General features: G+C 33.5%; 1 protein-coding gene across 3 annotated transcripts; it reads right to left on the bottom strand.

Annotated features, from left to right (window-relative positions):
- LOC139484882 (low-density lipoprotein receptor 1-like) lies at positions 1-13,024 on the bottom strand. Of its 3 annotated transcripts, none has more exons than XM_071268902.1 (11): positions 12,911-13,024; positions 9,125-9,246; positions 8,289-8,393; positions 7,271-7,375; positions 6,916-7,020; positions 5,893-5,997; positions 4,635-4,751; positions 4,267-4,371; positions 3,264-3,317; positions 2,925-3,005; positions 1-960 (listed from the first exon to the last, which is right to left on the bottom strand). In XM_071268902.1, the coding sequence occupies exons 2-11, from the start codon at positions 9,237-9,239 to the stop codon at positions 581-583; spliced, it is 1,272 nt and encodes a 423-aa protein (XP_071125003.1). In that variant the 5' UTR covers positions 9,240-9,246; positions 12,911-13,024; the 3' UTR covers positions 1-580. The 3 variants fall into 3 exon arrangements, with proteins under 3 accessions (XP_071125003.1, XP_071125004.1, XP_071125005.1); XM_071268903.1 differs by lacking the exon at positions 12,911-13,024 and adding an exon at positions 11,481-11,607; XM_071268904.1 differs by lacking the exon at positions 6,916-7,020 and having other exon boundaries at positions 434-960.
- Positions 13,025-16,664: the final 3,640 nt, after the last annotated feature.

Below are 16,664 nucleotides of genomic sequence, written 5' to 3'. Positions count from 1 at the left end.
TACAACTGTTAGAGGTTTTATTTCAGACATACATTAAAAATTACAGACATGTAGCAGAAAAAAAAAATAATATACATTAAACAAACAAACAAAAATGTGAACGTCTAATAAAAAAAAAACTAGCAATGCCATAGTCCATGTACGTTCCAGTCTGTTACCATTGTTAATTTTTAAGGTAGATAAAGTTTGATTATAAAAACAAAACAAAAGTAGAACGGATAATCCAGGATAAATCTCAGCATCAAATGATAAAATCAATTCAGATATAATAATGATAAAAAAGTCACTAGAATTCGAATATTTATACTATGTGTAGCAATCATTTTTATTTACTTGATTTTATCTGTTTGCTGATATAATAGAGATATTCAGAGCTATCTGCAATATACGGGTTTTTAAAAAGGAAAAGTAAAGCTTTGTATGAATACCCAACGTCTAATATCAGAACTCAGTAAATAAAATAATAGTACAGCTCTTATTGCAATAATAAATTTTGTAATCGTATAAAATTATCAAATGAGTCAGAATTGGTCGTAAACAAAAAAGAGGAGAAAAGCTTGTATATTTTTAGTTCAATTTATTATTTACTTCCACCGAGCTTCTTGAGAATGCGTTGTTTAAGTGCTTCATTCCTTCTTGCAGTTAACAGATATTTAAGGTTACCAAGTGTTCCTTTATTTCCTTTCTTCTGCATGGAGTTTTTCTTCAGCATGGCTTTTCTGTCGTTTATCTTTTTTTGATACGCTTGTTTTCTGCTTTCTAATGCTACATCTCCGTGACGTTTGTCAGTCACGTGGGAACCTCGCTTGGCTTGTTTTACCTTGTCGTCATTCCGCTTTTTATCATGGCGTGCTTTGACAATCTGATAAACCTTTGATTTCAGATCCTTATCACTTGGCGTCTTACCCATTGATCTAGTGGTGAGTTTTTTCTTCATGTACCCATATGCATAATAGTAATCTGAAGTAAAAAAATGAGAATTTAAAAAACGTATGGTTATTCAGGGCAGGGAATACTGAAGAAGGCAATCTACTTCTAAAACAAGCTTAAATATACTATTTTTCTTTTTTTGGTCTTTTTAACTATTGATTCGAGCATCACTGGTGATTCTTTTGACGTAACACTCGTCTGGCGTTCAAATGTTAATCCTGGTAACTAAAATGAGTTTCGGCAACTTCCCCTCTGTGTTTTTGTTAGATATATTTCCTTCTGATGAGTTAAACCTTTTTCAACTGATTTTATAGTTCGTTCTTATGTTGTACTGTTACACCACTGTCCCAGGTAAGGGGAGGGTTGGGATCCCCCTAACATGTTTAACCCCGCCACATTCTGTATGTATGTGCCTGTCCCAAGTCAGGAGCCTGTAATTCAGTGGTTGTCGTTTGTTGATATGTTACATACATGTATTTGTTTTTCGTTCATATATTTTGTACATGAATAATGCCGCTAGTTTTCTCGTTTTAATGGTTTTACATTTCTCATTTCGGGGCCTTTTAAAGCTGACTATGCATTATGGGCTTTGCTCACTGTTGAAGGCCGTATGGTGACCTATAGTTTTAATTTCTGTGTCATTTGGTCTCTTGTGGAGAGTTGTCTCTTTGGCAATCATAACATATATATTTTTTTATGTTACATTAAGACGTTTTATTCATCCACAGCTCAACTAAAGACTGCACTAAATAAGGAAATTAACTATCAAATACTAGTAATCTGAACAATATTCTTAACTGATATTTGACAGAATAACTAAGTTCATTCATTTTTAAGTTATTTTTGTACGAAGAACGTTGTGATAAATAAGTAGATGATTTCATTGGTCATTTCAGTAGTGTATAACACGTAGCGATCCAATTTAATATGCAAACCAAGACAATAAACTTAAGACATGGTACTGCCAAAAAAGTATTAAGAGGAAAGAACCAATAATGCTGATAATAACAAGAGATAACTTCTATCTATTCATTTCAATTAGCTTCTCAAAAATTGTATTCAAACATAATGAGTAAATATTAGAATTACAATTGTTCTAACATCAGATGCCTACCTTTTTATAAATAAATGTATTGTTTTTTTAAAAATGTTTTCCCATTGCTTTTTATATCAACAGTACTTGTATCTTAGTGGAAAACAATCAACGGTAAACGAGTGTACCAGACATATTTACATTGTATCATGATAGATTAAATTTATTCGTTCAGTGTATGTTCACTAGTGTTAATATATCTTTTGATTGAGTTAAGCTATTTCAACTGATATTTTAAAGTGTGTCTTTCTATGTTTAGAAGTTACATTATTGTTTCTGCAGATAAAGGTGAAGGTTGGTACCTATTAAAACGTTTAAAAACCAGCCGCCGCATTTGTTTGCACCTGTCCAAAGTCAGGAATCTGATGTTCAGTAGTTGTCGTTTTTTTTAATTTAGATTAGACAATTGCTAATTCCCGTTTGAATGGTTTTACTCTAGTCATTTTTTATGCCACATCTTCGTATATATATGAACAGACGACAACAACGGTTTGATACCATATTCATCATGTCGATTCAATAAATATTTCAAATTTAAAACGCAAGGCTTGTCGAGAGTTTTTATTATTTAGAATTTAACTGTCGAGAGTTGAAGAATACCGTCTTGCAAGATATTTGGTGGTTGCATCTGTTTCGGATTTTATAGGATGCGCATTCTTATCGTATGATCTGCAAACATGTTGATTAAATAATTACTGGACAGTAAAAGAGCATAGATCGGGTAAGAATTAGAGAAAGTTATTTAGTTTGCTCTGTTAGTTTCATAATGTTTAAGACAAGTGCATATAAACCTTGAAACTATGTTCTTCTTAAGTTATCATTTAAAGTTTGTTTTAATTATTCATAACTATGGAGTTGTCATCTATAGTTGATTTTAAAACAAGATGTGAAATATGTTTACCTTGGCAAAAGTCGTGGCTTGCAACACTTGAATAGATTTCATACCCCATACATATTTCATCAACGCTAACAAATCCATTCCCTGAAATAAAGGTAAATTCAATTGAAAAGCAAACCGAAAACCATTATCCTATCTCATTCAACGTCATCGATAATGGAATCCGACATCGGAAATAGAGACTGATTGAATGTGTCCAGTGAAAATTGATGCATGTTACGGAAATACAGATAACTTTCATTTGAAGATAAACGAGAAAAAAATCCTATCTTTGCATTAGCTTTCAGAAATGCTTAATTTTGTTTCAATTGTCTAAACTTATCGTTTGTTAACTATACTAACCACACATGCTGACGTCAGAGGGGTTATGGGTTGATGACGCATAATTCATATCGCCTGTAAGTATACGAAAAACACATGCAACAATTTCTCAGTTAAACAAATATTTTTTACTCTAAACTTAAACTGTTACTGAAATTAAGATAAAGCAACTGTACCAGAACGTTGAAGTTTTTGACATTTCGAGGAACCATAAATCCGGTCTAAGATTGGTTAGGAATTTCTCATAATTAAGTGATGTAGGGGGTAAATATTAAATTTGTAACATCTATTTTCCTTATCAAGGAGTTAACATTACCTGAGTTACAAAATACAACCAGGGCTTTGTCTGCGGAAATAGCGACATGTTTGTAGTGTAGGTGGAGTAGTTGCTAATCATATATTGAAGGAAGATCGTTGAAGCACGAGTATTATACATAGGATTTTGTCTTATGCTTAGTCCGTTTCGCTCTGTGTGATGTGTGTGTGTGTGTGTGTGTGTGTGTGTGTGTGTTACATTTTACTGTTGTGTCGTTGTTCCCTTATATATATATATATTTAATGCGTTTCCCTCAGTTTTAGTCTGTTACCCCGATTTTGTTTTTTGTCCATTGATTTATGAGTTTTGAACAGCTGTATACTACTGTTGCCTTTATATACAACCGACATTTAATTCTTGGTTGCTTTGGATAAAATTCCTCTGTAATATGATCAAAATAATATTTTGTCATTTTTCCCCAAATACCAAAATTAAGTCATCAGAAAACAACATTTTAATAGTCATTTATAGATAACCAATGCTAACCGATTTCAACACCGAGGTTTCATCTTTTAGGCCGACAATAACTCGCGGGACACAAACAGTGTCATCGACCAAGTCTCCTGATACACCTGAATGAGTACCACCAACCCAAAACCCATACATTACACAAGTAAAAACTGAGGGTAGAGGCTTTGTACATTTTATAATATTCACATACTCTTAAACATTGCTTATATCAATCACTTGATATATAAAATAACATACCACACCACATCTCATCTTCACCATCAGAGCATTCCCATGAGCCGTCACACCAATAAGCACACGAAGCACCATCGTTACAATAGGATTGCATTGGATCAGCACAACCTATGAAATTTTAAGATTCAAAACTATTTGTGTCTTGAAACCCAGTGGTCAACCAATGGCTGTAAGTCATTTATTCATTATTATACATTTTTACCTGCCTATTCAATTTAATTTTATACACAAAAAAAATCATATTAACTATAAATTTTTGTTTCAAATAAATGAGTTATCTATAGACTCCGTCACCAAATTTCAACTTGTTTTTAGAAAGTTTTTATAATAAGTTAATAAATTGATAAAAAAGAAAATCCCCAATAACATACCAGACATATTCATGTCACACCACATCTCGTCGTCATCATCTGCGCATTCCGGATTTCCGTCACAAAAAGTAGCACATGTTCCATCCATACATTGCATTTGCATTGGATCAGAACAACCTAACAAAATTATAAGAATGCCGTCATATACATCTTATGTCTAATAAACCTATCAAGTAAGGCAATGCATAATATGCCTATCTTTTGAAATGAACATACACTCGGAAAATAAAATTACTATTAGTTTTTAAAATATCGTAAACTACTCACTCCTTTTAAACGTTGCTATCAAACCATAGTATGCATTTTTGTTCTTTTTATATGTTCACTAAACATTTCATATATCAAACATTTTAATTCAAATCAAATAAAGGTCAACATAAAAACAAATATAATGAAAACGGTATTTAACGCTAATTATAATCCCCCGTTTTTTGTTGAGTTCGTGTCACGTAGTCTTTAGTTTTCTAAATTGTGCTGTGTGTAGCATTGTTTGTATGTTTGTCTGTTTGTCTTGGAACTGTATTGACTTTTCTTAAGCCGGAGACAAATCAGAATCAGATTTGTCAAACAAACTTGTGAGGTGACCTATATTTGTTCATTTCTGTGTCATGTTGGTCTCTTGTGGAGAGTTGTCTCATTGGCAATCACACCAAATCTTCATTTTTTATATTAACGTCGGTACACCCTGATATTGAGCCGAGAAAAACAAACAGGTACATCAAAGTCAGTTTGGTACTTAGAGATAATAACTGCACAATTACTTCAAAGGAATATAGGATAACGTGTTTGATAGATTGTTAATAGAAGTTGTCAAGCTCCCTACAAATTAATTAATTGATTGTTGGTTGCTTAACATTCAGTTTAACCTTTAAATTGATGCATTGATAATTTGTAATTGAAATATACAAATGTATCATTGGTTAAACAAAATTGAGAAAGAAAGGGGTATATTTCAAAGAGACAACAACTATACCAAAGAGCAGAAAACAGCCCAAGGACACTAACAGGTCTTAAACACACATAGAAAATCCCGCAACCAAGACGGGCTTTAGCTAGCTCCTCAACTAAAATGTGTACTAGTAGAGCGAAAATGAACGTCACACTAAACTCCGAAACATATAAATGAACCAAAATTTAAAAAACCCATACAAGACAAACAAATGCTATAAATTGTATATTTGATATTTTAGACTACAAAAGTATTGATAAGGAATTCTTAATTTGGAAAAAGTCAATTTCTAAATGGCTTTCCACTTACCGCACCATTGCTCATCTTCACCACCAGGACAGTCTGCTGAACCATCGCAATAGGTACCACATGTTGCACCATCATCACAATGACCTTGAGATGGATCACTGCAACCTATATAGAAAAAACATTACTTAGTTTTCAGTCGTTTCATTAGCATGTATTTATTTATTCATAAGCTACACGTGATTAATAAAAATTATTAAAATCATTCCAATGACTTAATCACGTTTTAATAGTTAAAATATAAGAAGAAATCATGTCGGCAAAAGGGAAAGACAACGCAATGACTAAGTGACAAAAAAAAAGAATTAATAAAAGAAAACAATAGGAGCCTGTTGTTCATTGGTTGTCGTTTGTTGATGTGGTTCGTAAGTATTGCTCGTTTCTCGTTTTTAACGTAGATTAGACCGTTGGTTTTCCTGTTTGAATTGTTTCACACTAGTAATTTTTGGGTCCTTAATAGCTTGCTGTTCGGTGTGAGCCAAGGCTCCGTGTTGAAGGCCGTACTTTGACATAAGATTTGTTACTTTTTACACATTGTGACTTGGATGGAGAGTTGTCTCATTGGCACTTTAACCACATCTTCTTATTTCTATTGACAGAAAACTTTGATCTCGCACTCCAGCTCTTTAATATGAATTTCTTAGGTGCATAAATAGCATGTAAGTTTGATGAGACTAATTACTTACTAATATTCGGACAATAACTCCTGGTTCGATACATTGAAAAGCAATCGATTAAATAAAAAATTAAACAGTTTCATATCTCGATTTTTGAACAGTTTCAACATAATAATCGAGCACCGGCGAATACTCGTACGGCACTTTATTTATAGTCTACAAACAGCGGTACCTTTCCAATCACAATAACATTACTTTTTATACTATGTCCCAGGACGTCATTTTCTGTTAAGACATGGTATATAGTCGAAACAAACACACAAACAAACACACACACAAACAAACAAACAAACAAAGTAAACAAACAAACAAAACAATAATTATATGAACTTGATGGATAAATACATACCGCACCACTTCTCATCTTCTCCGTTAGGACAAGTGGCTGAACCGTCACAAGAAGTTGCACAGGCTATACCGTCTTCACAGTGCCATTGGTCAGGATCGGCACAACCTATTAAATAACGATTCATTATCACTCGACCTGTGTTCACATTGTGTTTTCAGAGGTGTTCGTTCTGCTGTAGTTTTGTGCATAGTGTATTATACGTGTTGTTTTTGTTGTTTTTATTGTTTTGTAATGATATTGTCTTTTCTTATGATTTCTTATTGCTCTTTACTATCTTGTCCCCTTTTAACACATACAGAGTATGATTGGTGCCTTATATATCATAATATGATATATAATAAATATAAATACATACCGCACCACTTCTCATCCTCTCCGTTAGGACAAGTTGCTGAACCGTCACAAGTAGTTGCACATTCTATACCGTCATCACAGTGCCATTGGTCAGGATCGGAACAACCTATCAAGTAAGCATTTAGTATCACTTTTCACTTGAAATAAAGTTAATATCTTAAGTCATATAAAGAAGCGACAAATTAATATTCGTGTTTCTTCAGATTGCCGGTTCACAAATAACTTCACTGTTTAAGCTCCGAAAAAATGTCCCTGTGAAAAGCTTTTTAAGTATCCCGGAAAATACTAAGACTATAATGAAATATAAATTTCTGTTCTAATACTTGTATTTCAACCTTTTTTTAGGTCATGAAAAATACATTTGTAGATACCGTTTTGTTCTCATTCTTAGCCCTATACTAATACTATTATACACATCTACACATTTCAATTTTTGCTCAGAAAATAGTAGAACTTGTAAATACAAAAACTCAAAATTGTCAGAAATAGTTGAAACCATATTACATACGATCAGATATTTTGTATCCAAATATTATATATTTGGCTTCTATCTTGTTTTGAAAATCATTTTTTGCTAGAAGATAATCACAAGACACTTTCTCTTTAATATATTTCAAAAACTAACATGTAATTAAGAAATGCAAGTTATCTTCTTCTTCCATTCTACAATATTACATTTATTACTCACTCCATTTTGATAGTAATTGCTTTGTAATAATAATCGAATGAAGCAGTTTCCATCTCAAAATTTAGAACTTGTTTTCTATCAAATTTTATACATAGAATCGTTTGTTTTTTTCCAATTTTGAATATCCTAAATATTGATACCGATTGGTTTTAAATATTTTTGATCTCAAATGTTAGATATAACATTTTCTACAACTGTTTTAGATTGACAGAGGAATAAGTAATAATGCACGGTAAAGCGACAAATAAAGTAACCCTAAGCTGACCTCGAATTAAGAACAAAGACTTTACTGGGATATATGAGAACCATGAAACAGTGAGTAACAACTTACCACAATACATTTCATCTTCACCATTGTTACATTCTTTTATGCCATTACAATGAGATGCACATGTCATAAAATCGTCAGAACAAACATACTGATCGTAACTACAATCTACAAAAGGAAAGACCTGATAAACAAATGTACTTATATACATATCTATCACCATATGCTCTTAGTGCACACAATGTGTGCCTGAGTGTATTAATAATTAATTTTATTTCATAGATTTATTTTTCACATACATTACACGGCTTACATTTCAATCAAGTAACAATATGATGGTGTAGGTAAACAGAATCAGAAGACGCGTTATATCCAAATTTAAATTATTGATACTTATATAAAAGAAAGGTGGACAACAAAGGTATATTAAAACTTATAAGTCGAAGATAAACAGACAACACGAAATACGACAAGCATTGAAAAACTGTGTGCTAAACATAATATAAAAGCATGTGACTAACGATCACAGACCCCTTCCAAAAATTATATTGGATCCCAGGTATTCCACATGGGTAAGCAGAATATGTGACCCCGTTGAGACTCAATAGAGATCACAATAAATTCAGCATGTTTTGAAATGTGAATTCATCATAATGATACAGCAATATCAAAAGAATAAATGATGAAAAACTGATTTGTTAAGATAGGCCTACATAGATACCACAAAGATTTCTTTATAGTACGATGCCCTCAAATGCGTGATTTCAAAAGCCAAAAATGTCCTGGCAATTCATGAATAAAATCTAGTTTATTTTCATTAAATGCATAAAATTAAAATGAAATTGTAATTTTAAATTCATTTTTTTCACTTGTTTTCGAAATAACGAAGTCATACTTACGACTGTATTGTCGTTTTAAATTCTTTTCTGAAAGTTTTTTGAAGTCCGAACTTCGTGAAACAGCCAATGATATAACTGATACGAAAATCACAACCAACATTACAAGCTTTCCCATTGTACAGCTGGAACCAAAAAAAAAAATATATATATAAAATGCACAAGTAAGTTCCTGAATTGGATATCTTGATAAATGCTGTTTTGATAATTGCAATTTTTCAGAGTCTACCAATCTAACCAAAATTTTTTTTAAATAAAAGAAATACGAAATTGAGTTTAAGACGATAATAGACAAAAATCAGTCTACAAAACAAAACTTAAACAACAAAATACGATACCAACCACTAGTAAACACTGCAGGGGATCTCAGTGCTCAAAAATATATATGGTTGCAAGGTAAATTTGTCGTTATTCAAATACATTTTTAAAAAGATAAAAAAAGCATGACTTTGATAAAATATTTTTAAATATGTGTTTTGCCATTAGTTTACCCAAAACAATGTGAGTACTTTTCACCCTTGTTTATGTGAACGTCTTAGAGTCTTCTCGGAAATAAAACAACCAACAAAATAGCCCAAACAAATAATTATTTTATAAAAGCTTGGTAAATATAGTTTTTGAAAAATATGATCATTAGGTATCTTTAATGAAAAATTGAATATAAAAGTCTTTCAAACAGTTATCAGAAGCAAACTGCAATGTTTCATATCAATGTATTGACCAATGTGTTTCGAAAATATATAGTTTTATGTGCTATTCTTTAAAAAATATGGATCTGAGAGTTGTTGAAAATTTCTCAAAATTGTATTCACAAGACCTTGGTTAGGCTATCTTTACCAGTGAAAGAAAAACCGCAGTGCTTCGAACGGCTTTAAAGTTTATTGACAAAAACATTACAGAAAATTCCAACGATATGTGATGTCAGTAGAAAGTAATGACCACTTGGCTGGTGATGCAAGAACATGTGCACATAATGCACCAGAGGGTATATATGTCATATATTAATGACAGTAATTACAGATTATCTAATTTTGAATGAACTTTAACAAGTTAAAACTAGTTTGATAAACTGATGCTTATCAAAGTAATGTAAAGCATGAATACAATATCGGTAGTATCTACGTGTTAAAGAAAGCAACAAATAAAAAAAAATCAGGTCTGTCATCAGACAATACTTGATGTACGAATAATTTAGCAAACAATTTAATACGTTTATCTGAGGTTAATTCAGCTTCACAAGTTTATGATTACATTATAAAAAAGTCATTAATAGAATTTGCATTGGCTTTTAAATACTAATTCAAATTTGATTATGAGTATAATAAGAAAACTTTAGATATCCCTTTAATTATGACCAATTAAATGTGAAAGTACATTATGAAAGACGATCTCGTCCCTTAACTTCATGTTACCTATATATTGTTTGACACTCATTGTTCGCGAAGAAGTATATTTCGGTGAAGTTCAGTGACGATCTTTTCATGTACATTAAGAAGTTAAACTTGAGACTGTCTTTAGAAATTATTTAAAGTAAGATTAATAAAGTCCGTAATGGCATACTTTTTATCATGCATTTGATATATGTCGGGGTTTATTCAAATATCTTGAGTTATTTTTCACTATGCATGTTATGTAAAACTTTTATTACAATTAAAACCAAAAATTCATTATACTGACCTTAATAGATGCAAGATTATATAGTAACGTGGAGATGTGGTTTAATTGCTAAAAAGACACCTCTACACAATTATTGAAAACATAAAGATTTGAACAAAAACAGGACACCTTTTAACCATCAACAATCAGCAAAAGTATGTCAAGCTATACAAAGATGTGATATGATTAAATGTGAACTAAGCAAAAGAGGTACTCAACGGTCTTATTTATACAACAATAATTAATGAAAAACATATATGCCAAAGAATATTCAACAAGAACAACTAAATTACGGGTTCTTCGGGAAGAGCTAATTAATATAAAAAGAGGCAGGGTTTTGTGATTTCTTTCTCCCTTTTATGCATGAAACGATTTCGATTTGAAGATTGGATCTATGGTTATATTATTTTATTAACTTAAATTCCATATTTCTAATTTTGCCTGTAATTTATATTCAATATCAGTATCAGATGTGAACAAATTCATATAAAGTCATAATAATCAGATACTATCAGAATTTCAATATACATGACTCGTGTTCTAAAAAACAGAGCATTAGATAACAACACGATTTCTAATCGTGAATATGCATACGTATCGTTATTATTTTTTTTACACAAAATTTGCCAAAGAATGTTTAAGCAAAGTATCATATAATTAATTGATTAATTATAAAAAAAATTTGCCTTGTAACGATAGATACCTGCAGGTTTATAATCTATTATGCCAGACGCGTGTTTCATCCACATAAGACTCATCAGTGACGCTGATTTCATTAATTGGTCAAGCCTTATTTCTGATGATCGGAAAAGCTTATACATATAGAGTAAAAGAGGGACGAAAGATACCAAAGGGACAGTCAAACTCATAAATCTAAAATAAACTGACAACGCCATGGCTAAAAATGAAAAAGAAAAACAGAAAAACAATAGTACACATGACACAACATAGAAAACTAAAGAATAAACAACACGAACCCCACCAAAAACAAGGGGTGATCTCAGGTGCTCCGGAAGGGTAAGCAGATCCTGCTCCACATGTGGCACCCGTCGTGTTGCTTATGTGATTACAAATCCGGTAAATAGTCTAATTCGGTAGGTCACATTCATGAAAGGGAAGGGGATTGTAGTTACGACGTAAGGAACATATCCGATATCATTTGTGAAACGGTTATTCCATAACGGTCAACCAACTCGTGATGGCGTCCGTAACTAAACAAATAAAATAAAGAAAAAGTGAAAAAAATCTGCATAAAATTTGAAATTAATTTGACAACAAGTGTGTCCACTGCAAAAACAATTGACTCATAGACAAATGACGTTCTCGAGGCATAAGAACCAGTAGTTGCAAATACAAATTATTGAGTTTTGTTGTGTGGGCAGATATCATTTCTCGAGGGACTTTAGAATATTGCCTTGCTGTCCATCGTAGTTAACCATATAGTCACCCCTTAATTTTTTTTTAGAAAAAAAAAATCGATGTTGTGGAGTGAAGATTAATAAGGGTTTAATAATATACCTGAGTGGGTATACCACAAGTTGAGATGACAAAAAATAATCTGAAGATTTTTTTCTAGATTAAACTCGAAGATTAATCTCACGGAAAAGATAAAATGAAAAGAAAATATGTTTATTTACATATCACATGAAACCGTGCAACTCAGTTTATTTGTAAACAGTAAGAGAAGAAATAAAAATCAACAAATTAATCAATTTTGTTATCAATATATGATATAATAAAAAACATTTTCGATCACAACATTATTTAACATATTAGATGTCTTTAAAAAATGTAATTGTTGTTGGATGTTTGTTTTTTCTTTAGAAATAAAGATTATGTATATATGAAATGCTACACTTGCGCTTTCTAAAATGCAATTTAAAAATTCAAATTTAAATTAAAGTACCTCCTTCTTTTTATAAATTGATCTTAAAAACATTAAATCACAGAACTAAATGTTCTAAGTAGTGTCAAATTATTTTGCTGTTCTGCTTTTATTTTTCTTGAAAGGATAGCATTTATTTTCGACACCAATTCTTGTAAAGTAATATACTATTATTTGATAATACCATTCAAAAACCGTAGAAAAAAGCTAAAGGCTATCGTTTTACATTTACACATTAAAATTCTTACCTACTGATGAATGGCTGGACCTACGATATAAATTCTTCAGGCATACAACTTGCTTTATAGAGTGTTCAATCACGTGACTTCAAAAAAGACAAAAGTTTTTACCGGGGTTCTATTTACTTTTTGCAAAATATAAATAGCTCACATATTCATATGAATACATTGAAATTTGTGTATTGTGATATGTACTTATGATACTGCAAAATTTAAATTAAAAACATGAATAAACTTGAAATCCTTTGAATGAAAAATGGCAATTGCAAGAAAAAACATGAAAACTTAGTAGTTCGACATCGACTTTTAAGAATCGACCTTAATTTTGACACATATTGTCATTGCCTATGACATTTGTGCTGAACTTGTTCAAGATATGTTCTATTAACGACAGAAACTTTTTGTTGTTGACCTCACTGCCAAACTACGGACGCATGAAATATAAACGTGTTATACTTATCATTTTACTTTCTTCTATTCTTTTTTCGGCGGCGTCTTTGTAAGATTTATTTTTTGTATGTTTGTTTTAATGTTTTAGTCAGTTGTGTTCTATGGCTGTAATGTAAGTGTTTTAACAGCTTGGCTTCTAGGAACCAAATATTGTCATATTAACCTATATAGCTATTATGTCTGTCTGGTTACTTACCAAACTTTGTCAATATAACAGAACTATAAACATCTGGCATAACAGTGGGAGGTTCAGCTCTCTTCCAGAAGTTGTCTGTACCAAGTCAGGAATATGACAGAACTATAAACAACTGGCATAACAGTGGGAGGTTCAGCTCTCTTCCAGAAGTTGCCTGTACCAAGTCAGGAATATGACAGAACTATTAACAACTGGCATAACAGTGGGAGGTTCAGCTCTCTTCCAGAAGTTGTCTGTACCAAGTCAGGAATATGACAGAACTATAAACAACTGGCATAACAGTGGGAGGTTCAGCTCTCTTCCAGAAGTTGCCTGTACCAAGTCAGGAATATGACAGAACTATAAACAACTGGCATAACAGTGGGAGGTTCAGCTCTCTTCCAGAAGTTGTCTGTACCAAGTCAGGAATATGACAGAACTATAAACAACTGGCATAACAGTGAGAGGTTCAGCTCTCTTCCAGAAGTTGCCTGTACCAAGTCAGGAATATGACAGAACTATAAACAACTGGCATAACAGTGAGAGGTTCAGCTCTCTTCCAGAAGTTGTCTGTACCAAGTCAGGAATATGACAGAAATATAAACAACTGGCATAACAGTGGGAGGTTCAGCTCTCTTCCAGAAGTTGTCTGTACCAAGTCAGGAATATGACAGAACTATAAACAACTGGCATAACAGTGAGAGGTTCAGCTCTCTTCCAGAAGTTGCCTGTACCAAGTCAGGAATATGACAGAACTATAAACAACTGGCATAACAGTGAGAGGTTTAGCTCTCTTCCAGAAGTTGTCTGTACCAAGTCAGGAATATGACAGAACTATAAACAACTGGCATAACAGTGGGAGGTTCAGCTCTCTTCCAGAAGTTGTCTGTACCAAGTCAGGAATATGACAGAACTATAAACAACTGGCATAACAGTGGGAGGTTCAGCTCTCTTCCAGAAGTTGTCTGTACCAAGTCAGGAATATGACAGAACTATTAACAACTGGCATAACAGTGAGAGGTTCAGCTCTCTTCCAGAAGTTGTCTGTACCAAGTCAGGAATATGACAGAACTATTAACAACTGGCATAACAGTGGGAGGTTCAGCTCTCTTCCAGAAGTTGTCTGTACCAAGTCAGGAATATGACAGAACTATAAACAACTGGCATAACAGTGGGAGGTTCAGCTCTCTTCCAGAAGTTGTCTGTACCAAGTCAGGAATATGACAGAACTATTAACAACTGGCATAACAGTGAGAGGTTCAGCTCTCTTCCAGAAGTTGTCTGTACCAAGTCAGGAATATAACAGAACTATAAACAACTGGCATAACAGTGAAGGGTTCAGCTCTCTTCCAGAAGTTGCCTGTACCAAGTCAGGAATATGACAGAACTATCAACAACTGGCATAACAGTGGGAGGTTCAGCTCTCTTCCAGAAGTTGTCTGTACCAAGTCAGGAATATGACAGAACTATAAACAACTCGCATAACAGTGAGAGGTTCAGCTCTCTTCCAGAAGTTGTCTGTACTAAGTCAGGAATATGACAGAACTATTAACAACTGGCATAACAGTGGGAGGTTCAGCTCTCTTCCAGAAGATGTCTGTACCAAGTCAGGAATATGACAGAACTATAAACAACTGGCATAACAGTGAGAGGTTCAGCTCTCTTCCAGAAGTTGCCTGTACCAAGTCAGGAATATGACAGAACTATAAACAACTGGCATAACAGTGAGAGGTTCAGCTCTCTTCCAGAAGTTGCATGTACCAAGTCAGGAATATGACAGAACTATTAACAACTGGCATAACAGTGGGAGGTTCAGCTCTCTTCCAGAAGTTGTCTGTACCAAGTCAGGAATATGACAGAACTATAAACAACTGGCATAACAGTGAGAGGTTCAGCTCTCTTCCAGAAGTTGTCTGTACCAAGTCAGGAATATGACAGAACTATAAACAACTGGCATAACAGTGGGAGGTTCAGCTCTCTTTCAGAAGTTGTCTGTACCAAGTCAGGAATATGACAGAACTATAAACAACTGGCATAACAGTGAGAGGTTCAGCTCTCTTCCAGAAGTTGTCTGTACCAAGTCAGGAATATGACAGAACTATAAACAACTCGCATAACAGTGGGAGGTTCAGCTCTCTTCCAGAAGTTGTCTGTACCAAGTCAGGAATATGACAGAACTATAAACAACTGGCATAACAGTGGGAGGTTCAGCTCTCTTCCAGAAGTTGCCTGTACCAAGTCAGGAATATGACAGAACTATAAACAACTGGCATAACAGTGGGAGGTTCAGCTCTCTTCCAGAAGTTGTCTGTACCAAGTCAGGAATATAACAGAACTATAAACAACTGGCATAACAGTGGGAGGTTCAGCTCTCTTCCAGAAGTTGTCTGTACCAAGTCAGGAATATGACAGAACTATTAACAACTGCCATAACAGTGGGAGGTTCAGCTCTCTTCCAGAAGTTGTCTGTACCAAGTCAGGAATATGACAGAACTATAAACAACTGGCATAACAGTGAGAGGTTCAGCTCTCTTCCAGAAGTTGTCTGTACCAAGTCAGGAATATGACAGAACTATAAACAACTCGCATAACAGTGGGAGGTTCAGCTCTCTTCCAGAAGTTGTCTGTACCAAGTCAGGAATATGACAGAACTATAAACAACTGGCATAACAGTGGGAGGTTCAGCTCTCTTCCAGAAGTTGTCTGTACCAAGTCAGGAATATGACAGAACTATTAACAACTGGCATAACAGTGAGAGGTTCAGCTCTCTTCCAGAAGTTGTCTGTACCAAGTCAGGAATATGACAGAACTATAAACAACTGGCATAACAGTGAGAGGTTCAGCTCTCTTCCAGAAGTTGTCTGTACCAAGTCAGGAATATAACAGAACTATAAACAACTGGCATAACAGTGAGAGGTTCAGCTCTCTTCCAGAAGTTGTCTGTACCAAGTCAGGAATATGACAGAACTATAAACAACTGGCATAACAGTGGGAGGTTCAACTCTCTTCCAGAAGTTGTCTGTACCAAGTCAGGAATATGACAGAACTATTAACAACTGGCATAACAGTGGGAGGTTCAGCTCTCTTCCAGAAGTTGTCTGTACCAAGTCAGGAATATGACAGAACTATAAACAACTG

This window comes from Mytilus edulis, chromosome 8 (genome assembly GCF_963676685.1).
Source record: "Mytilus edulis chromosome 8, xbMytEdul2.2, whole genome shotgun sequence".
Classification (NCBI taxonomy): domain Eukaryota; kingdom Metazoa; phylum Mollusca; class Bivalvia; order Mytilida; family Mytilidae; genus Mytilus; species Mytilus edulis.
Note: the sequence above shows the minus strand (reverse complement) of the source record. Positions and strands in the feature narration are given on the sequence as shown.